At 39.1% G+C, this 23,321-nt stretch overlaps 1 protein-coding gene across 2 annotated transcripts in view; it reads left to right on the top strand.

Annotated features, from left to right (window-relative positions):
- Positions 1-971: 971 nt before the first annotated feature.
- LRP12 (LDL receptor related protein 12) overlaps positions 972-23,321 on the top strand; it is an 84,939-nt gene continuing 62,589 nt past the window's right edge. For both annotated transcript variants that reach the window (XM_036830348.1, XM_036830347.1), the window contains exon 1: positions 972-1,181. In XM_036830348.1, the coding sequence (XP_036686243.1) occupies positions 1,103-1,181 (79 nt within the window). In that variant the 5' untranslated portion in view covers positions 972-1,102. The remainder of the gene's footprint in view (positions 1,182-23,321) is intronic.

Below are 23,321 nucleotides of genomic sequence, written 5' to 3' on the forward strand. Positions count from 1 at the left end.
GTATTTAGAAAGTGCTACGGAGAAGTAAGGGAAGGAGGAGTCACACTTCTTGGGATGGAGAAAGATGTTTAGCGAAATCACGGGTCGCTGAGAGAACCCCTCTCCCACTTCCCGACCCCCGAGGTGGCTCCAGCCGAACATCCCGGCCCAGCTCAAACCCCCGGGGGATGTCAGAGCCACCTCCACGCCAGACTGGAAGTGCTCCGCACTCAACCTTGCCCGGCTCATCGCGGGCACCTCGAGCGTGGGCGTCCAGCCCCAGCTCCCCAGCAGGCATTCACAGCGACCAGTGGCCGGGGTCTCGGCTCTAACCTGCGCCCACCCACTCCGAGCTCCGCGCGGGTTAAGTGGAGGAAGGGAGGGGTAGGGGAGAGTAACTCCCAAGTTCCCAGCCTCCGAACACCCACTCTCCTCGCTCACGCAGCCACTCTCCGCCACCCAACACGTCCTCATACAACCCGCAGGGGCAGCCCCGAGACCTCGGACTGCGGCGAAGCGCCGAGGCCGGCCCCCACTCCCCAGCCCAGGGGAACCCATCGACCCGCGTTCTCTCGCTCGCTCATCTATTGCCACTGCCTTGCTCCTCCGGCTCCAGTCACGGGGAAAGCGGCCCTGAGACTCAGAAAGTCCAGCGGAGCGCGGGGTGGTAACCAAGGCAGGCGGGCCAGGGGATTGCCGATCGCACGGATGGGCGCGGGTGCCGGCTCGCGCTGTCTGGCGGGTGGCGGCGCCGACTAGCCTATGCGGCGCGTGGCTGGAGCCGCGCGTCCGCCGCCCCCTCACCTCGTACCGGCGCTGGCTACCCCGGCTCCCGGGAGAGCCGTCCCGTGGAGGACTCTCGCGCCGCCCCGGGTGGGAGCCGGCGAGCTGCTGAAGGGGGGCCGGAGGGAGGCAGCAAGAGGGAGGGAGCGCGCGCGGGCGGCGGCGGTGGCGGCGGCGGCGGCGGCGGCGGCGGCGGCGGCGGCCCCTCCCCCTCCCGCCGCCGCGGAGAGCGCAGGGAGCAGCCGGGGGCTCGGTGGCGGCGGCGTCTGGCCCCAGCTCCTCCTCCTCCTCCGCCTCCGCCTCCTCCATCTCCTTCTCGCTCGCTCCATCTGCCGTGGATATGGCCCGTCGCTGGAGCACAAAAGAGTCTCCGCGGTGGAGGTCTGCGCTGGTCTTGCTTTTCCTCGCCGGGGTGTACGGTAAGTGTCCTCGTCCCCGCGCCCCGCTCACTGAACAAAGCTGGGGCGACCCCGGGGCCCGAGGCCTCCAGGACAGGGGGCTCCCCGAGGAACCGGCAGAGACCCCGGCCGCCGGCGGGACAAAGACCCGGCGAGGGATGGATGTAGCGGAGGGGGTGTCCACACACGAAGATGCTTTGGTCCATTCGTCTGTCTCCAGACCCTCGGGGTGTTGGAGGGTGTTTGGGCGTCCCGGACCCGGGGAGCCCCCGGGGAGCTAGAGGGTGGCGGACGGACTTCCCGACCTGGGCTGGAGGGCCACGGTGGCCGGCTGGCTCCTCGAGGACTCGTAGCCCCTTGAATAACCCACACACACAAAGATGTACGACTGTGGGAGAAAGAAAGGGAGGTCGCCCCTCGCCGCTGGCCGGGACCGTCCTGCCACCCTCGAGCCTCCCGGGGCCAGGAAGTTCACTCCCCAGTGGAATTCACACCGCACCGATCCCTCACCTTCCCCACTCCCTGGCAAAGCAGCCCACTCTTTTCTTCCCATCCCTGCACTTCGGGGGCTCTGCTGATGCCGGGCGTGCAGGATCCTGCCCCTTTCTCTGGAGCAGCACGCGGGAGAAGGCCAGAAAATAGTTTCCAGCCCCACCTCAGTCTCTCCCTCTTAGGGCGTACATGTCTGCCCTGACTCCCGGTTCGTTTGGCATTTCGTCCATCATTGTCCGCTAATGTTGTCACTGTTGCTTTATTCCAGTCTGTGGATTGTATTACATATATTCCTTTGAGGTTAAGAGACGGCTGAGGCTATGAGTACGGACCAAGCTTTACGTAGTACACAGGGGTCAGAACAAGAGCTAAAAGGAATTAATTGGGAAGAACATTCATTGCTTGAGAGACTTGAGTTCCACTTCTGACTTGACTGTTTTTGGTCATCAGTTAAAAACATTGTATAGTTGTTTCAGAGAACACAGTTAACCTTTACTTTTGGGAGTGGTGCTTTGATTTCTTCAGAAGAATATAATTAGAAGTTACCATTCTTTGGTAAATTTTACTTCTGAAAAGTCTAAGTCATTTGCCACAAACACTTAATTCCCCTAATGGTGGTGGGGATGGAGTTCAGTCAACATGTAATTTACGAGTAAGTATTACCTCTTTTGAAAGCATTTATCTATGGAATTGAATGTCACGGTAACTTTTAAAACCTGAGAAATTACACGAAATGAAGAATTTAATGAACTGAAATTGACATTTACTGCCAACCAAGAAATAGTAGTTTTTCTGTGTGGTTCAGAATGTATTGCTCCCTGACCTGATTAATATATTTTTATTTTTGTTTGGGAGGAGTTGGCCCACATTTGATGTGGTAATTGCCAATGGCGTGCTTATTTGAACGGAAAACCCAGTGCATGACTTCTGATTGTTAGTTGCATCAAGTGGCTGTGATCCCTACTTGCTTGGTGACTTGTGGGTTTGGGTCTGCACCAGAGATCAATAAGCTATTATGTGTTTCTTCTAGCCTGAAGGTGGGTGTAGCTCTACTCTAGGTTTGGTGTAATGGCCCAGGAGAGAGCAGAAAGCTAGAGGCATCTTTAATCTAGGGTGATTAACAGTGTCCAGCTTTGTCCTCTACTATAATCAGAATTGAGTCTTAGCGATGTCTGATCAGATTGGATAAATAAACAGGTTCTTTTAGTGCTGCTTTCATTAAGAGCTATGTCATTAGTGTTTGAATTAGAAGTCTTTTTGCCTCTAGGGATAAGAGGCTGTGAACCCCCGAATTTGTCTTGGTGCATCCTTTTGTACTTGTACACAAAATGACTTTCTGGTAGGTGCTTATCAGATATTTATGTTTTGGGGATTTGTGTTTAGTGAGGAATTGTTAGTAGGCAAAGACTGAAGCTCCTTTTTCCAACAGTGTGGGGTCAGATTATAAAACTAGCAAGTGATTATGCTAAGGGTTGATATCGCAAGCCACACAGCAAGTTTCAAAGTGTAAAGAAAAAGGAGGTAGTGAGCCAGGCGGGACACTAAACTGAGCAGAGATTAAAGGAACCCTTCACTCTGCATTTGGGGAAATTCTCTTTATTGCTGCACTTTTTGTCTTCTTCTGTCCTGTGTGGATTTATATTAGAGAAGAAGCAGCTATAATAATAGTGTGTGTGTGGCGGGGGTGGGGGGGGGTGTGTGCTTTCATATCAATAGTGGGGTTGTTTTACTTGAATATGCAGTAGTTGTGATGAGGAGTGGATGCGTCCTGAGAAGTACCCATCACCTGTTCTGAGCCTTTAGAACAAATACACACTGTAATTTATGAAACTGTCCCTTATACAGCAAAATGTGTGTTTTTTTCAAAGTGGCTTCAAAAATAATGAGAAACCTCTGTTAATGCAACTGAATATTCAGAGTAACCCTTAACTTAGACCCAGTGAAAAAAATGCAGGTTGATTGGCTGATATTTGGGCAGTTCCAATACTAACTCTTCACAGAGTGACTCTTTCTTATCTATTAAACTGTAATATTAAATGGCTCCAAGTTGTGCCTTGAATCTTTGAAACATTTCAAATACCTTAAAAGTAATCTTTCTATTTTGGTGCTTAGTTTCTTCACATGACCATTTTAGTGGACTATATGACTAATATATGTGACTGTTTTAGTGGAATAGTATGACTGTTTTACTTCCAAGTTACTTTTCTGAATGCCAAAGCCTTATTTGAAACTCTAGATTATGATATGGAATACAGTTAATGTTTTCTAGAAGTAGTTGTTCAAAGACCAACAATTATCTTTCAGGAGCTGCTGTAGCTTAACTGCACTGAATGTTCCTGAGAGTTAGGAGAAGGTAAAGGTTGACCTCTGCCATTGGAAGTTTGAAGGGATAAGAACAGTTAGTGGGGGCAGCTGTGACCTTGCTGGGCATGTGTTAGGCCTGCTGTAAGAGGAGAAGGTGCTTCTTCATATCTCACATGGGGATATCTGGCTGTTAAAATGTGTGGAGGTTTCCCAAACTGTCTCCTAGTCAATAGAAGCTGTCAGTCTTGCTAACCTCCCAAGCCATAATTTGATAATTATGGCAGTTCCATTGCTTTATCCTTTTCCACTCTGTTTGTCTCCCAAATCAGTGTTTTCTAATCTTTTTAGAAGATTAAAATACCTAAAATACATTTTATATTACTCCCAGTATACAGAACAAAACAAAGTTCATGAAATTATACTTGCTGGTACTACCTGTGATGTACTCTGATGTTTTCTAGTCTATTTCACCTCCCTTCTCTCCTGCTTCCTTTCTTCGTTTACTGGTTTGGACTCATTAAAGTAATTTTGGAATTATAGAATACAGTTATTAGTTTGTAAAAGCACTGCCCTAGATGAAGCCTTAAAATGTAATTTTAAATGTTTGCTGTATTTGTATATCATTTTACAGTAGCCTTGAAGAGTTGTAGGTGGTAAAGTCTTCGGTTACTTGCTGCTAGAGCTTTTGGGAGCAGTAAGAACTCTCCCTGACATGTACTGACTGACTTATGACAAAATATCTTTAAACTGGTTTTCAGCTTATTATAGTCAAAAGTTCTTTCTGTACACACTGCTGTTCTAGATGTTGTGGGAGCATAGCATATTCTTTTTACTCTTGCATCTTATGTCTAATGAGTGAGTCTTTCTCTGAATTTTATGGAACTTTCAGCAGGATTTTATAAATTTCCAGTTTAAGGATAGGCTAGAAGTTCCAATTTTAGAAAGGTTGTAGAAATAACTAGAACATGAGAAAAATAATCTAAACCAGATTCCAATTACTTCTAAAAAAGTCAACCTTGATTACATAAAATATGTTGAATAAAACTGAATTAATTGCTTAATATAAACCCTTCCTTGGGTTTAGAATCTAAATTATGTCCATATCCTAGGGAGAATATAAAGGTATGCAGCACATTCCTCAAAATTCTAGGTGGTTACCAGGCAGAAAGTATTAAATGACCACTTTCAGAGGGGTACCTGTGTTCCAGGGAGAGTATGGAGGAGATCTGAATGATGCATGGTAAATGATTTAGAAGGTTCCTAGAAAGTAAAATCTCCGAAGAAAACATAAAAATGTCAGGCTGAAAAGTGAGTAGCAGTTTAAAAAAATGTTTGGGGAAAAAAGGACTTAATTTTTGTGGTTAGAAAATTTAAAGCTTATCAAGAAATTAAGGCAACAATGAGAACTTTTTGTTTTTCTGATGTGAGGCGTTTTTGTATTTGGGGGTTTTTTGTTTTTTTCTTAACATCTTATCAATGAAATTACAGTTTAAAGAATGAAGGGTAAAAAGGGGGTAAATACCTTTAATATAGGTGAGATGTATGTAGATTTAAGCAAATAGAAAATGTTTTATTTCAGAATTTCAGAATGAGTACTAATCCTGTTCCTGCTACAAGTCTTTATAGGTAAATGAAGGTTGTTCTAAACTTAGGAATTGAGGTGGAATAAATGATTTCTAATTTCTCAGGTTATCTTTCCTTCCCGTTTCTTGGTTTCTCTTCATTTTCTCCTCACTCCACCCCGTCCTTTGAGGGAGGGGTGAGTAAGATGTATACTACTTATTCCCCATTTTCTAAGGTGTAGGATTGGATTAGATCCTACAAATACAAGTTACCAATTTGTCTGTTCAGATGCATGTCATTAGTCCTTTTAAGTAGATGCAACAGTAGATGTGTATATAGATAGATAGGTCTGTCTATCTGTCTGTCTATCTATCTATCTCTAGTTTCAATATGAAATTAGCTTAGGGAATTCTCACTCTCTAAACTATAGAAGGAAGGGAAGGAAACTAACATTTACTAAATTAAGTTCAGATACTGTGGTTGGTCTTCATTCATTGCCTGTTAATATTCATTAGGTCTTATTTAGAAATCCTACAAGGTATTTATTCCTCTTTTTTATGGAAGAGAAAAATTGAAGCTCAGAGAAGTTGTCACTTATCTAAGATCAAACCACTAGGAAGTAGTAGAGCCAGGACCGCAACCTAATCCTGTCTGTCTCTTCACTCTTTCATTCATTTAGCAAATACTTGTCGAGCACTTGCTTACGTCTGGCACTATGTAAGGCACAACAGCCTGGTGGACGTGGTTTCTGCCCCCATGGAGCTTCCAGTCTAGTGAATAACTTGTAGTAAGTGCTTTAACAAAAAACAAACAAGAGACAGCGATAGTGAATACCAGGCACAGAGTAGTTAGAGGAAGCCTTCCTTGTAGAGGAGAATGAAAGACCTGAAGGATAGCCAACCATGTTATGAGTGGGATAAGAGAGCCTTGCACATGGGAGCAACATGTGAAAGACCCAGAATTAGGAAAAAGCTGATGTGGAAGAGCTGGTGTGTTGCAGGTAAACAAATAAAATCTGTAGCCGGAGCACAGTGGTCATAAGCGTGACAAGGTGAGGCTAGAATCTTAGGCAGGAACTCAGGGCTTTGGAAACTATGGTAAAGAGTTTGGGTTTAAGTGTAACTGTTGACACAGTTTAAATGACGTAATGTGATCTTTGTTTTGAAACAGTCGTTTTTGCCACTGTGTGGATTGTTGAGAAGTAGGCAAGAGCAGAGGTGGGATGATAGGTTTTGGCTGTAATGCAGGTGAGAGACACTGAGGTGGTAGCAGTGGAGGTGGAAAGAAGAGTATGGATTGCCCCCTTCTTTTTTTTTTTTTTTTTTCAAAATAAATTTGGACTTTAAATTTATTTATTTATTTATTTATTTTTGGCTGTGTTGGGTCTTCGTTTCTGTGTGAGCGCTTTCTCCAGTTGTGGCAAGCGGGAGTCACTCTTCATCGCGGTGCGTGGGCCTCTCACTATCGCAGCCTCTCTTGTTGGGAGCACAGGCTCCAGACGCGCAGGCTCAGTAATTGTGGCTCACGGGCCCAGTTGCTCCGCGGCATGTGGGATCTTCCCAGACCAGGGCTCGAACCCGTGTCCCCTGCATTGGCAGGCAGACTCTCAACCCCTGCGCCACCAGGGAAGCCTGGATTGCCCCTTTGATAGGGAAGAAAAGGGTGCTTCCTCTCTCCTCACAAGAGGTTAAGGAGGAAAATATTAGTTCAAGTGTACTTACGTCTGTAGGTTTTGTAGTAGGATGATGGAGAATTCTCGAAGTGTTAGGACATGAGATCATCAGGTGAGAGTGAAGAAAAGGGCCAAGAGGTTGCGGGTGATTTCTGTTTTCATAATTCAGTAAATCAGTTTAGACCCTTAGGAAGTTAAGTTTCTGTTTATTTTAATCTAGAGAAGAGAAGGCTAAGAACACTCAGTTCAAGAAGGGATATTGTGTGTGAATAGTTGTATAGCATATGACACTAAGGAGTGGGGATTTAAGTTACAAGGGGGGAGGCTTAAGAAGGGTTCTGTGGAGAACTCAGTTCTAAGGACTATTCATTTTTGTGGATGAAATAAGTACAAAACAAAACTTTCTGCAGTGTTTTAAAAGTACTTAAGGCAAAAAGGAAAGGGTGGAATAAAAGTTAGATTTCAAGGACTTTTTGCCCAAGTTAAACGCTTTCTACTAAGTAATCAATTAAAGATTGCTCTATATCTTAGAAGAGTCAAGAATGCATTGGTGGATTAGAGAACTTCAAACATTTTTGGAAAAATAAAGTGACCTTTTACCTTTCTTCCCTGGATTGAATAGTTTATTTACAGAATATATTACTTTAGAAGGTCCCAAAACTTCAAAATAAATGAAGCCAACTGAACAGTTTTCTAGTTCTCTCAAATACTTTATAACTCACTGCCCTGCCCTGCTAGTATCAGTTTGGTGAAGAAGTGAAATCGTTTTACATTCATGTTTTTACCATTGAATGAGAGTAACTTCATACTTACCTTTAATTCACTTGAATTTCAGTTTTTAGAGATGGGTTATCGTGTTAATCTTTTCCTGTCGAGGTTAAATGGAGCACAGTGGGATGTGTCATAGTTGGAATTTACCGTTCAAATGTAATTATCTGACTTAATTTCATTGATTGTTAAAGTATCTTACAGGTTTTAATAAGTTGGAGAAGACATGAATCTTTTATCTGGCATATTCTGAAATAGAATTCAGTTTCTTGGAATTATTATTGCCTGTTCTAGTGATACTAAAACCTTTTACCAAGAGTTAGAATACAGAACTCCTTTACAAAAAGATGCTTTTCTTAAATCCTCAAAATAACTCTGAGGTAGGTATTATTAGAAGAAACTGAAGCTTTGAGAGTAGTGATTTTGCCTAAGGTTTGCGTCTCTCTGCTGCTGTTCTCTTCATGTAAAGGCTCGTTAGTTTTTAATCTATGTTATTGTAACAGCCCCAACTAGTCTTGACTCTGGTCTTGTCCTGATTCACTCACATCACACAGAGGAGCAGCAGAGTGACTCTTCTACAGTGAGGATATGATTATGTAACTTTCTTGCTTAAAACCAATAGTTCCCTATTCTTAAAATAGAAGCGTCACTAGGCCCTTCACGATGTAGCTAGTTTTTCCCTTTCTTGTCTCTTGTCACTCCCTCCACCATGCCCTTCCCCTCCACCGTGTTTGTGCCATACTGAACACGGTTCTCTTGTCTCCTGGCCTTTGCACACACTGTTCTCCCTGCCTGGTTTTATCTTCCTCCACCACTTTCTTCACTAGGCTAACTCCTGTCAGCCTTCAGCTTTCCTTTACATATTACCTCCTTTGGGAAGTCTCTTCTGGTTCCTCAAAACTAGGTGCCTGTCTCCTAAGCACCTCAGACTGTTCTTAGTATGCACATTTGGTATTTTCCTGTTTTACCTCTCCATATTTCCCCCTGGAGCGTCCATCGCTGCCTAACAGATACATATTGTGAGGCTCAAATGTAAGTCATATACATAGTTTTCAATTTTGTAGTAGCCGCATTAAAAATTTAAAAAAAGCAGGTGAGATTAATGTTAGTAATGTATTTAACCTGATATATCTAAAATATTATCATCTTGACATGTAATCAATACAAAATTATTAATGAAATATTCTGCATTATGTTTTTCATACTAAGTCTTCAAAATCCAGTGTAAATTTTTTTTTTTTTTTTGGCTGCGTTGGGTCTTTGTTGCTGTGCACGGGCTTTCTCTAGTTGCGGTGAGCAGGGCTACTCTTCGTTGCGGTGCGCAGGCTTCTCATTGCGGTGGCTTCTCTTGTTGCAGAGCACGGGCTCTAGGCGCCCGGGCTTCAGGAGTTGTGGCTCGCGGGCTCTGGAGCGCAGGCTCAGTAGTTGTGGCGCACGGGCTTAGTTGCTCTGCGGCATGTGGGATCTTCCCGGACCAGGGCTCGAACCCGTGTCCCCTGCATTGGCAGGTGGATTCCTAACCACTGCGCCACGAGGGAAGCCCTCCAGTGTAAATTTTATTCTTACAGCTCATCTCAATTGGACTAACCACATTTCAAATGCTTAACAGCCACTTTGAAAACAGTCAGTATCTATTAAGGCTGAGTGTAAACATGCCCTGTGATCCAGCAGTTCTGCTCCTGGTATAAACTCAACAGAAGTGGGGACGTCACGTGCATCAGAAGACACGTACAAGGATATTCATAGCATCCTTGTTTGTTTTAATTCCAGATTAGACAGAACCCATATGTCCATCAGCAATAGAATAGATGAATAAATTATGGTATATCGTATATTCATATAAGGGAAGACTGTACAGCAGCAGTTCTCAAACTTTTGGGACGCAGGGCTCCACAGTTATTGAGGGATCCAAAGAATGTTTTTTGTATGGCAGATATATATGTTTTTAAATATGGTAAATTAAAGTTGAGAGATTGTTAAAATATTTATTAACCCATTTAAAATGACAAGAAACCAACCCCATTACGTGTGACCTTAAGTAGCATACGTTTTAAAAATATGTAAAATGACCACTAAAATTTCCAAAAAAAAAAGTTTAGTAAGAAGGATGGCGTTGCTATACATTTTTGCAAATCACTGTAATGTCTGGCTTAATAGAAGACAGCTGATTTCTCACGTCTGCTTCTGCAGTCAGTCTGTTGTGACATGTTTTGCTTGAAGTATAGGAAGGAAATCTGGCTTCACATAGATAATTGTAAAGGGAGAAGAATTTTAGTAGCCTTTTCAGATAAATGTGAATATTCTTTGACGCTACACCAGAACTTGACAAGTAGTTTTTTAAAGTTTAGTTGCAATGTGGAATCTGAAATCAAATCAGTGAGCTTTCTGTATTCTATTAAACTCTGAAAGGGTGTTGGGAGTTCCCAAGAGTCCACTGACCACGTTTTGAGAACAAGATGCTCTCATTACAGGGTAATGGAAAAGAACAAATTTTTAAAAAATAAGGAAAAAACCCCAAAGTACCACTGCAGGTAGGGTGGGTAAATTTCACATGTTGATCAAAAAATGTTAGGCACACAATTATAGCTACCGTATTATGAGTACAGTGTTAGAAGTTAGACTAATGTAGGAGAGCAGTTGCCTCTTGGGGTTGGGCGGGGGTGGGTAGTGATTGAGATGGGTACCATGGAAGCTTCTGGGCTGCTGGTCGAATCTATATCTTGACCTAAGCGGTGGTTTACACAGATACGGGTTTTGGAGGTGATAACTCATGGAACTATAAACTTGCAATTAGTGCATTTTTGTATGTATATTTCAAATAAAAGTTATTAAGTAATAACTTTTGAAAAAAAAGAATAGAATAATGTTGAATAATAGTATCCATAGAAGATTTTCTGATAATGTAGATTCTCTCTAGTGTTTGCATTTAGTTTTTGTTCTTTTTTGCTTGATTTTTTGCCATTGCGTTTGATAATTAAAAACAATTTTAAAACTTTGTACTTTGGAAATTTCAAGCATATTCAAAAGTAGAGACACTAGTATAATTAACCTGATATACCCAACATCCAGCTTCAACAAGTGATCATTATATGGCCAGCCTTGTCTTATCCACTCCTCCACGCACTCCCTAAACGCAAATGATTTTGAAACAAATCCCAAGTACCTAATCTAATACTATTTCAGTATGTATCTCTAAGATGTGAAGGCTTCAAAAAACAAAAACAAAAAACAAACCTTAAGTCCAATACCACTATCACACTTAAAAAGTTAACAGTTCCTAATTATCATTACATATCTAGCCATATACACATTGCCCTGGTTGTTATATAAACATGAAGTTTTAGAAACTTTTTGGATCAGGATCCAGATAAGGTCCATACTCTGCAGTCGATATCTGTTAAGTCTTTAGTTTTAATGGTTCCCATCCCCTTTTTTTCAAAATTTTAAGTGTGATGCTTGCTGTAGGTTTCTGATATTCTTAATCAAATTGGAGCTATTACATGAGTTCCTATATAAAATAAGGTTTTGAGAATAGATATTTAATTTTGACACATAAGGGTTTTCATTTCCAAGATGATCATAAGTTATTTATGAGGGCCAGAATTATGTGAGTGAATCATACCTAGCATCATGCCAGACAGTATTTGTTGAATAAATGAATTCATTTATCCACGAATGGAGTAAATTACATTCATGTGATTCCTTATGTTGAACTACTTTTGCATTTATGGGATAGACCACAACAAGTTGGTAATGATATATTGTCTTTTAATCTGCTGGAATACATTGACTAATTTTCTTAAGGCTTTGTGTTTGTATCTATGAAATCAGTCTGTAGTTACTGCCAGTGTTTGTATCTATGAAATCAGTCTGTAGTTACTTTCTAACTCCCTCCACCCCTTTTCTTTCTCTCTCCTGTGACCTGACTTCCTCTCTCCTCTTCCCAATTTTCATATCTGTTGATCTGTTCTTTTAGATACACTTATAATACATACACCTTTTAAAATTGATTTCAGTGGTCAAGAACAGTGTAAAAAAATTTATTGTTCCAGTTGTGATTATTTTGCCTTTTCAGATTAGGGAAGGAGACCTGTATAGCTACGGTTACAATAAGAAAGCAAAAATGAACAGCCTTGTCCTGCTGACAGGAGAAATGTTTTCATTCCTAGTGAGGATGAACTTTGTTTCATTAAGCAAGGTAATACAGATGAGCCTGTCAGAAGTAAATCCCTTCTTATGAATGGGCCTTATGACCAAAGAAGCCAATAAGATAACCTTAGTGGAAATGGACTGGTTGTATGAGAAGTAGAATTCATGTCTGAAAGAGGCATCTGTGGAGTAAAACGGAGATGCTAAATGAAGACTGAGCTCAGGTCCAGGGGAAGGACCACTGTGTTCTGCCAGATGGGCACTTCTAGTCTGTTGGGGATGATTATACTTTAAGACCACACTTATTTGCTCAAAAGGTAGCAGCCACAGCGGTAACCAAAATATGGCCCCAGTACTGTGTAAGGTATGACCTTGTGTTTTCACTGACATGATTACTTGTACGTAAGACTATTCACGCTGGTAAGAGGGTAGGAGATGGAGGGGGAACCTACTATTTGTGCAGCTGGAGCGGAATCACTACACACAGTTTAGGTTCTGATGTCAGTGAGTAAGGCTAAAGTATAGTTCTTTTAAAACTCTCTGAAATCATCTTCAAGTACAGTATACATGTTTTACAATATTCAGTGCTGAACAGCATACTTTCATTAAGTACAAAACATCCAGTTTTCTCTCTAGCATTGGTACAGAAGTTTTTTTGAGCACCAGATAAAATGGTTGTATTTAGGGGCCATCTGAAAAATATGAGTGAGCACAGATAAAATTGCATAAATTCAGTCTGAATAGGATTCAGCTCCACATTACTTTTTCCACTGCATTACAATAAGGAACTGATGCTTGATGTGATTGAAGTATGTGGGTGTTACAGAGGATTCGAATTAGGATACGTGATTTATCCCCGCTTTTTATATATTTTGTGTATTTTTTAAAAATTTATTCTTTTGTTCCCTGACCTAAGTAGGGGGCTCGCTACAACAAAATTTAAAATAATAGAAGTTACGGTTTTTTATAGGTTTTTTAGAACTCTACCCTGCAACTATAAGGGCGTGGTACTTTTGGGGAATAACTTTATCTTTTCAATTTCTACCTCTTTGAGCCAATTTTGTTAAAAGTACTAAGTCATATTTTCCTAGAATATTGTAATTTCATTTCTATTTCCACATTTGCTTTAAAGTTGTACGTAATGTGCTCTCAAAAATATTTTCTACGTGTGATTATATCACGTTTGTCATTCCTAATACCTGTCTGTCATTCTTTTCTTGAACACACTTATCATTTCTCTATTTTAGGTTTTCTTAAAGAATCAGCTCTTGGTTTTATGGTCTACTGATTTTCTTGTTTTCTATTTTATTAATTTCTTCTTTGCACTTCTTTTTTTTTTTGGTTTATTTTGTTGTTTTTCTAGCTTTTAAGATGATTGTTTAGTTTGTTAATTTCTTAATTTTTATTTTAAAAAATATACAGTAGAATTAATTCTTTTTCCTTTTGGTGTACAGGTCTATGAATGTTAACACATTACAGATTTGTGTAGCTACCATGCAAATAAGGATACATCACCCAAAAAAACTCCCTCCTGCTATCTTTTATAGTCACATCCTCTCCCCACCCATAATCTCAGATAACCACCCATCTATTTTTCATTACTATAGTTTTGTCTTTTTCAGATAAATAGAAGTGTACAGTGTGTAACCTTTTGAGACTGGCTTCCCTTACTCAGCATAGTCTTTGCGATCATCCACACTGTTGCACAGGACAACAGTTTATTATTGCTGATCAATATGCCATTTTGTATGGATGCACCACAGTCGGTCACTTCACCTGGTGAAGGACATTTGAGTTGTTTCCACCTTTTGGCTATTTTATTTATTATCTGTGAACATTACTATACAGGTTTTTGTGTAGATATGCTTTATTTGTCTAGGATAAATAATTAGGAGTAGGGTTGCTGGGTCATAAGTTATACATATATGCTTAACTTTATAAGAAACTGCCAAACCATTTTCCACAGTGGCTGTACCAGTTTACATTCTCACCGGCAACGTGTGCAAGTTCCAGTGGCTCTGCATCCTTGCTAGCACTTACTGTTGTCAATATTTTCTGGTTTTGTCATTCTGTTAGGTAAATAGCAGTATCTCATCTGATGTGAATTTGCATTTTTTAAAATGACTAATGATGTTTAACATCTTTTCATATACTTTTTTTTGCCATCTTTGTATCCCCTTGGATGAAGTATTTAAGTCCATTGCCCATTTTTGGCTTGGTTGTTTATTTTTTAACTGCTGAATTTTGAGTTTTTATATCTATATAGATATCAATACACACACACACACACACACACACACACACACACACACATACCCAGGTCTATAGCTTGTCTTTTTATTCTCTTGACAGTGGCCTTGGCAAAACAGAAGTTTTTTAATTGATAAAATTCAATTTATCAATTTTTTATTTTATAAATTATATTTTTGGTATCAAAAAAAACCCACAACCCAATCAAAGTATGGGCAGAGCACCTAAATAAACATTTCTCCAAAGAAGACATACAGATGGCCAACAGGCACATGAAAAGATGCGCAGTGTTGCTAATTATTAGAGAAATGCAAATCAAAACTACAATGAGGTATCTGTCACCTTACTCTAGTCAGAATGGCCATCATCAAAAAGTGTACAAACAATAAATGCTGGATAGGGTGTGGAGAAAAGTGAACCCTCCTACACTGTTGGTGGGAATGTAAATTGGTGCAACCACTGGAGGACAGTCTGGAGGTTCCTTAAAAAACTAAAAACAGAGTTACCATATGATGCAGCAATCCTACTCCTGGGCATATATCCAGAAAAGACAAAAACTCTAATTCGAAAAGATACATGCACCCCAGTATTCATAGCAGCACTATTTACAATAGACACGACATGAAAACAGCCTAAATGTCCATCAACAGATGAATGGATAAAGAAGATGTGGGGTGTGTGTGTGTGTGTATGTATATATTTATAATGGAATATTACTCAGCCATAAAAAAGAATGAAATAATGCCATTTACAGCAACGTGGATGGACCTAGAGATTATCACACTAAGTGAAGCAAGTCAGGCAGAGAAAGACAAATATCATATGATATCACTTATATGTGGAATCTAAAAAAATGATACAAGTGAACTTATTTACAGAACAAATAAACACACAGACATAGAAAACAAAAAGGATGTTAAAATACTTCCCCAAATTAATTACATTAAAATTTGCATCCTCATTCTCAGCAATTATTTTGATTCCTTAAGTTTTATTCTCCCTCTCCCTTACCATTTTCTTTGTCCTATGTCAGTTTTCTTGAAGTCTTTAATTAGATTGATATTTCTATTTTGCTGAAGTACATTCTTGTATATTATCCCTCCCCTTAAGAAATACATATTGGGTGTATATATTCTTAGGTGTGCACAGTTGAAATTGTTTCTTTATTTTGCCATCACACTTGAATAATGCTTTGGCTGGGTATAGAATTCCAGGTTCCAATATTTTCTGTTCAGAATTCTGTGTATGTTACTTTATCATCTTGTAACTTTAAGTTCCCATTTTGATTGTAATTCCTTTGTTCCTTTGGAAGCTTATCATAAATTTCTTTTTATCTTTGGAGTTTACCGTTTTCACCAGTGTGTGTTTAGTATGTATCTTCAGTCATTGTTACTGTTTGGTATTTGATGGGCATTTTATCTGAACATATCTAGTTGTATGTTCTAAAGATATTTTTCTAAAATACATGTGCATGTACATATATGTGTGTGAATATATACACATAGGTATATATATATATATCGTGTGTGTGTGTGTATATGTATGTATACCTACATATATGTGTTTTAAATGCCTTTTATCCTATGTTATCTACTTTTAAAACTCCCGTTAAGTGAATAGTAGATATCCTGGCCGTATCTTTTTTCTCTCTTAGTTTTATATCCTTGTCTTTTTATTCTAGAATTTAAAGATTCTTCAATTTGGTCTTCTAAGTTGTAATTTTCTACAATATAATTGTCTATAATATAGAATTGTCTCATTTTTCAGCTTAGTCTTATAAGTCATAATTGTTGTACATATGTAAACTAGTTGCCTTTACAAATAATTTTTCCTTTTTATAATGACAATTTTTTTTCATTTAGCAGTGGAACTGATTTGTGTCTTTGTCACCTCTCCCACAAATTCTCTTACTCTCTACCTGCCCTTTCCCCTACTTGCTCCCCAGCTCGTGAGAATATGGTAAGAACTGTATGTAAGTCCTTTCCTCAGAAACTAATCCACATATGCACAGTCACAGAAAATGTTGTATGTGATAATGTGTGATTCCAGAACTCCTTAAAGCTCATTCATGATCCCTAATAGTGCTGTTCTTGAACCAGCTGCATTGGTACTACCTAAGAAGCTTGTTAGAAATGCAGACTCTCAGACCCTGCCCCAGATACTGAATTAGACTCTCCATTTTAACAAGATCCCCAGGTGATTTCTTTCATATTCAAGTTTGAGAAGGACTGCTGTGGGAGGTTAGAAACCTTTGTAGTTGTGGTGTATATGATCTATATTGATTGCTTTATTTTCTGTATCTGTGAGCTTGGAAATATATATACACACACGCATATATATATATTTAGATTCCACATATGAGAGATACATATGGTATTTGTCTTTCTCTGTCTGACCTCTCTCACTTAGCATAATGCCCCCAGGTCCATCCATGTTGTCACAAAAGGCAAGATTTCATTTTTTATGGCTGAATAATATTCTATCATATATATGTAATATATATACCACAATTTCTTTATCCATTTATTCATTGATAGACATTTAGTTGTTTCCATATCTTGACTATCGTAAATGCTTCAGTGAACATGGGAGTGAGTATATCTTTTAGTGTTAGTGTTTTCATTTTCTTCAGATAAATGCCCAGAAGTGGAATTGAATAGATCATATGGTAGTTCTAATTTTAATTTTTTGAGGAACCTCCATACTGTTCTCCATAGTGGCTGCACCAATTTACATTCCCACCAACAGCACACAAGGGTTCCCTTTCTCCACATTCTCACCAACACTTATTTCTAATCTTTTTGATGAGAGCCATTCTGACAGGTTTGAGGTGATATCTCATTGTGGTTTTTAATTTGCATTTCCCTGATGATTAATGAGGCTGAGCATCTTGTCATGTACCTGTTGGCCATCTGTATGTCTTTGGAAAAATGTCTATTCAGATGCTCTGCCCATTTTGTAATCTGAGTGTTTGGTTTTTTTTGCTATTGAGTTGTTTGAGTTTTTTGTATATTTTGTATATTGGCCCCTTATCAAATATATGATTTGCAAATATTTTCTCCCATTCAGTAGGCTGCCTTTTCATTCTATTGATGGTTTCCTTTGCTGTGCAGAAACTTTTTAGTTTGATATAGCCCTGCTTCTTTATTTTTGCTTTTGTTGCTTTTGCTTTTGGTGCCAAATTCAAAAATTGTCACCAAGACCTGTGTCAAGGAGCTTACTGCCTGTGTTGTCTTTTAGGAGTTTTATGGTTTCAGGTCTTATGCTCAAGTCTTTAATTCATTTTGAGTTAATTTTTGTGTATGGTGTAAAGATAGAGGTCCATTTTCATTTTTTTGTTTGTGGCTATTCAGTTTTCCAAACACCATTTATTGAGGAGACTATCCTTTTCTCATTGTATATTCTTGGCTCCATTGTTGTAAGTTAATTGACCGTACATGTGTGGGTTTATTTCTGGCTATTTTGTTCCATTGATGTATGTGTCTGTTTTTATGCCAATACCACACTGTTTTAATTACTATAGCTTTGTAATATAGTTTGAAATCAAGGCGCATGATGCCTCCAGCTTTGTTGTTCTTTCTTGAGATTGCTTTATCGTTTGTTTGTTTGTTTGTTTTTAGGATATTATGTCTGGCATCAGAGGCACTTTAAAAAGAATCGTGTCATCAGAGGCACTTTAAAAAGAAGTGTCATCAGAGGCACTTTAAAAAGAATCGTACCTTGATCACCCAAAGTGTGCATAGCTAATTAAAGTAGGAATATTTTGAAATAGTCACAAAACAATACAGTATTTGAATAGCAAACTATGCTATACAAAGTAGTAGGAGACAAGGAGGGATCGATTTATAAACTCATTTTTGTAACAGTAGCAAATATACAGTAGTTACTATGTACTAGGCAATGTTCTAATCACTGTGTGTTTGTGTATGTATATACACACGCACACACTCATTTACTTCTCATAGCAACCCTGTCAGCTTAGATACTATTATTATTTCCACTTTACGTATAAGGAATCAGAGACACAGAGAAGTTAAGTATTTTAACCAAGGTCACATAATTAGTAAGTGGAAGAGCTTGTATTTGAACCCACAAAAAATTGGTGCTCTTAACCATTACACTATGCTGCTTTGTAGTTTTACTCTGGGACTTCCTTAAACTCAATGCAGCTTATATGCAAACTGATTAATTCCTGATATATTTGCTTTTTCAAATTCATTACTAGAACTCATCTGCTTGTGATGCTGATAGATGAGCCACAGATGCCAGATCATTAGTGTTTTCTGAATTAATTTTGGTTTGCTATTAATTGAGATTTCTAAATGGCAAGATGCTGGATTATTGGATTTTATGCTGTGTACCCTCAAGGCTTGTTGTGAGCATTTTAAATAACTTATGCAAATACTTTCTATATAAAATGTTAATTTTCTTTCTTCCTCAGTAGATGGACAAAAGATAATTTATAGAAATAGTAATTGGATAGCTAATAAAATTAGAAACAAAAATTAACTTCACAAAGAAATGCAAATAGATACCACATACTAATTTAGTAAATATGTAAAAGTCAAACTGTTCTGTTAAGTGTTCAAAATGTTCAATAATAAAGGCATACAAATCAAAATGTGGTTAGGGCGCAATGAAATAAGCGTTCATACTTGACTAGTAGAAATGGTATCTTTGGCTGATGGGTTTATTAGTATTACTGACATATATCTTGGGCATTTTTCCATATCACTTTTTCTTCATAAACTGTTTCCCTAATGGTGACCATTAGATTGTTTACAGTTTTGTTCACATTTATAAATACTGTAATTGACATGCTTTTGTTAATTTTTATCTTAATTTTAAAATTATTTTCCTTATGGTTAAGTCATAAAAGTGGAGTTACTGGGTCAGAGATTGGAGTATTTTCAAAGCTCTCAATAAAAATAGTATCTGATTGTTATCGAGTGGTTACTGTATGCTAATCATTGCTTTTAATGCCATATATATGTAAATTCATTTAACCTTTGTATTAAAACTGTGAGATGGACCCTGTTTTAATTCCAGTTTACAGAAAACTCAGCCATAGAGGAATTAAATAATTTCTTAAGGTCACACAGTTAGAGTTAGGGTTTGTTTTCCAGAAAGAGTATACTACTTTAAACTTCTGCCCATGAATTCAAGACTATATATATATATTTTTTTTTTAAATTAATTAATTAATTTATTTATTTTTGGCTGCTTTGGATCTTCGTCACTGCACGCGGGTGTTCTCTAGTTGTGGCGAGCGGGGCCTACTCTTTGTTGCCGTGCGCTGGCTTCTCATTGCAGTGGCTTCTCTTGTTGCGGAGCACGGGCTCTAGGTGCATGGGCTTCAGTAGTTGTGGCTCTAGAGCGCAGGCTCAGTAGTTGTGGAGCACGGGCTTAGCTGCTCTGCGGCACGTGGGATCTTCCTGGACCAGGGCTCAATCCTGTGTCCCTTGCATTGGCAGGCGGATTCTTAACCACTGCGCCACCGGGGAAGTCCCAAGATTATATTTTTTTATACCTTCATCAGTGACATGTTGTAATAACAGCACAATAGCATTGAGCACAACTGGAACTCTGTCATCGTAAATACCATTCCTCACTGAAAGGATCCAAGGGTCATGGATGAATGGCTGATTTCAGTCTGGGGCAGAAAATACCAAAAGATGAGCTTGGGACATGCTGTTGTATCAAAAAGCAAGGAACTCTCAAAGACTAGTTAGTGGTTCATGCCAAAAGGACACAGGGACCAATATAAAGAGGCTCCCATTGGCCAAAGATGAGAGAACTTAAGTATCAGAAAGAGTAATAAAGACAGCTGGTTGAATATAGAAAACTCCTTGGTTCATAACAACAGACTTGTAATAAGAAACACACACACACACACATCACTTCAACAAGTTACCAGGTAGCAGTGGTAACAAATAGGGCATTAACTCCATACTCTGAAAATAAACAAGTATAAGGAAAGAATTAAGCATTTATCCTCCCTTTTTTCTGTATGAACTGTGTTTCAGGGTAAGTAAATAACATTTGTTGAGGGAAAGTTCTTTACAGAAGTTTAGCTAATGAGTGTATAAAGAATGGCAGGATTAGAAAATTATTTTTCCGCCCCTAATGAGATAATTTATTCAGGCTATGATCATCAATAAATGAAACTATTAGACAAATGGTTGTGTGGGAAGTTACAGTAGAGGGATCAGACTGCCCTATCTGGACCTATTGATTAATCTCAGACTTATAAAAAGTAGGGCAAGCAGATAGTGAGCCTGCAGGGATACATATAAAGCAAACAGCACCAGCTCTGAAGAAGAATTCCAGCCAAAAATGTTGAACCTGCATGAAATCAAGCTTCTGCAGCAGGAGCTGGCAAACTATGGCCTTTGAGCCAAACCCAGCCCACTGCATGTTTTTTGTTTTGTCTTTTTCATAATGTTTTATTGAAACACAGCCACTCTGATGCATTTAAGTCTTTTTTTAAAAATTTATTTATTTAATTTATTTATTTTTGGCTGCGTTGGGTCTTCGTTGCTGTGCACGGGCTTTCTCTAGTTGCGGTGAGCGGGGGCTACTCTTCTTTGCGGTGCCCGGGCTTCTCATTGCAGTGGCTTCTCTTGTTGCAGAGCACGAGCTCTAGGCGTGTGGGCTTCAGTAGTTGTGGCATGCAGGCTCTAGAGCGCAGGCTCAGTAGTTGTGGCGCACGGGCTTAGTTGCTCCGCGGCATGTGGGATCTTCCTGGACCAGGGCTCGAACCCGTGTCCCCTGCACTGGCAGGCGGATTCTTAACCACTGCGCCACCAGGGAAGCCCCTGCATTTAAGTCTTGTCTATGGCTCCTTTCACGTTACAGTGACAGAGCTGAGTAGTTGTGACAGAGACCATATGGCCCACAAAGCCTAAAATATTTATTATCTGGCTTTTTACAGAAAAAGTTTGCTGACCCTTGAGCTAGATGAACAAAGTTAAGTGACACCAAAAGGAAGTGACACCACAGAATATGGGCCTCTTACAGGACAACTGATCTGGTTTCTGTAACAAGTCAGTGGCATGGAAAATAAGGGAGTATCACTGTGGGTTAAGAGAGACTTAAATACACTCACCAAAGGAAATGTGGAGACATTGGATCCTGCTTCAAATAAGCCGATTGTAAAAAGTCATTTATGGGACAACCAGGGAAACCTGATTATGACCTGGCTATATTAAATGATATCAAGAATTACTATTAATTTTGTTAAAATAGCATTGTAGTTGGTAAGAGAATGTTTATATTTTTAGAGATGCATATTGAAGTTTATAGAGGTGAAATGATATGTGGCATATACTTTAACATGCTTCACAAAAAGAAAAAAAGAAAGAAAGTAAGTAAGTACCAAAAGCAGGAGTCAAACTCAAAACTCTGATGTCAAGGCTCATATACTTTCCACCATGTCATCATGCTGTCATACACTATCTATAATAGATTTTAGTATGGTCTTCTGGGTTGCTTTTAACAACTACTGACCTATCTTTTTAAACTTCCCTCATCTCTTGGAATCCTTGTCAATCTAAGTACAACTCTTGGTTTTCTTCTATTCCACTGTATCTAGACATCATTAACAGAGGAGCATCTATTAAGGTTAGATCTGCACCTTTTGCCCTTGGTAGCAGAAGATCTGGTATTCCATACTTGACTGTACTCTCCATAACTGAGATTTAGTCCTATCGATTTAACTGCTGAGTCTCAACTTCCTGGGCCTTAATATGGGAATATCAATTACTCTTGGAATTGTTTTAAAATTAAAAGATACATATTAGGAAGGTGTTTTGCAAATGATAAAATCATTATTCAAAATATGACCCATTTATATTTTGGAAAGTACAGTGAAGGAATTAAATGCATGATCTGTGTAATGATACAGACCTAAGTTTGGATACTGCTTCTTAGACGTTTCACCTTGGGCAACTGGTTTACTATTTCTAAAGTTTAGTTTTTTCATCTGTAAACTGGAAACAATACCTACCTCAAATATTTGTTCTGATGATGAAGTACATTAAAATTTTTGAAAGTTCATAGTATAGCAACAAACACACGCTAGGTAAATAAATATTTTTCTCTTTTTTCACTTGAGGAAACATACCTATATAGCAAGGATAGGTATACTTACATTGAATAATTGTTTAAAAATATGTGAAAAGGATAATCCTCAACTTCATATATGATACTTCTATAGGAAAATGCTTAGTTGACAGGATAAACTGCAAGATACAGTTTTAAGATTCTGTGAAAGAATAGGTAAGTTATGAGATGAGCTTCAGTAGAGGTAGGTGAAAAGCTAGCTACTTGCTCAGAGAAAAAAAGGGAATTCTTTAAATATATTTATTAGATCGATGGGCTGTAAGCTATTAAGAACCCAGGAGTCATTGAAGATCAAAAATGGTAAAAGCATCTTGCCTTTGGCTTGGTGTCCTCTCTTGTCCACCAAGTTGCTAAAGCTAATGCAGAGTAGAGTCCCTTACAGTATAAAGACTGAAGCTGCTCAAGAGCTTTGAATAGTCATTTACCAATATTTTACATTTTGAAGGACAGTGATAAGAAATAGCTCTCTAAAGCCTGTCGTCCAAGTGGACAGTTGGATCCAAAGTCTCTCTTTCCCCTCGTGGCTTTTTAACTTCATTCACTAATGAAAGAATGCCTGTCTTCCTCTTTATATTTCTTCATCCTTTTCCTTCTTTCCTCTTACCCTCTGAGCAAACTATAACATGAACACCAAATGGCTAATTGTACGGAGGATGTTCCATGCTTAATCTTTTTTTTTTTTTTTTCACACACACACACTGTATTTTATTTTTACAAGAGTCCATGCTTAATCTTAAAATCTGGTAGTTTTGATTCTTTAACTCAACAGTTCCTGAAGTTTCACTCTGTGTCAGAAACTGGGAGATGGTTGCTGGGGACTAGGAAGGCAGGGAGAAAGA

The sequence above is a fragment of the Balaenoptera musculus genome, chromosome 17, assembly GCF_009873245.2.
Source record: "Balaenoptera musculus isolate JJ_BM4_2016_0621 chromosome 17, mBalMus1.pri.v3, whole genome shotgun sequence".
In the NCBI taxonomy this organism is placed as follows: Eukaryota; Metazoa; Chordata; class Mammalia; order Artiodactyla; family Balaenopteridae; genus Balaenoptera; species Balaenoptera musculus.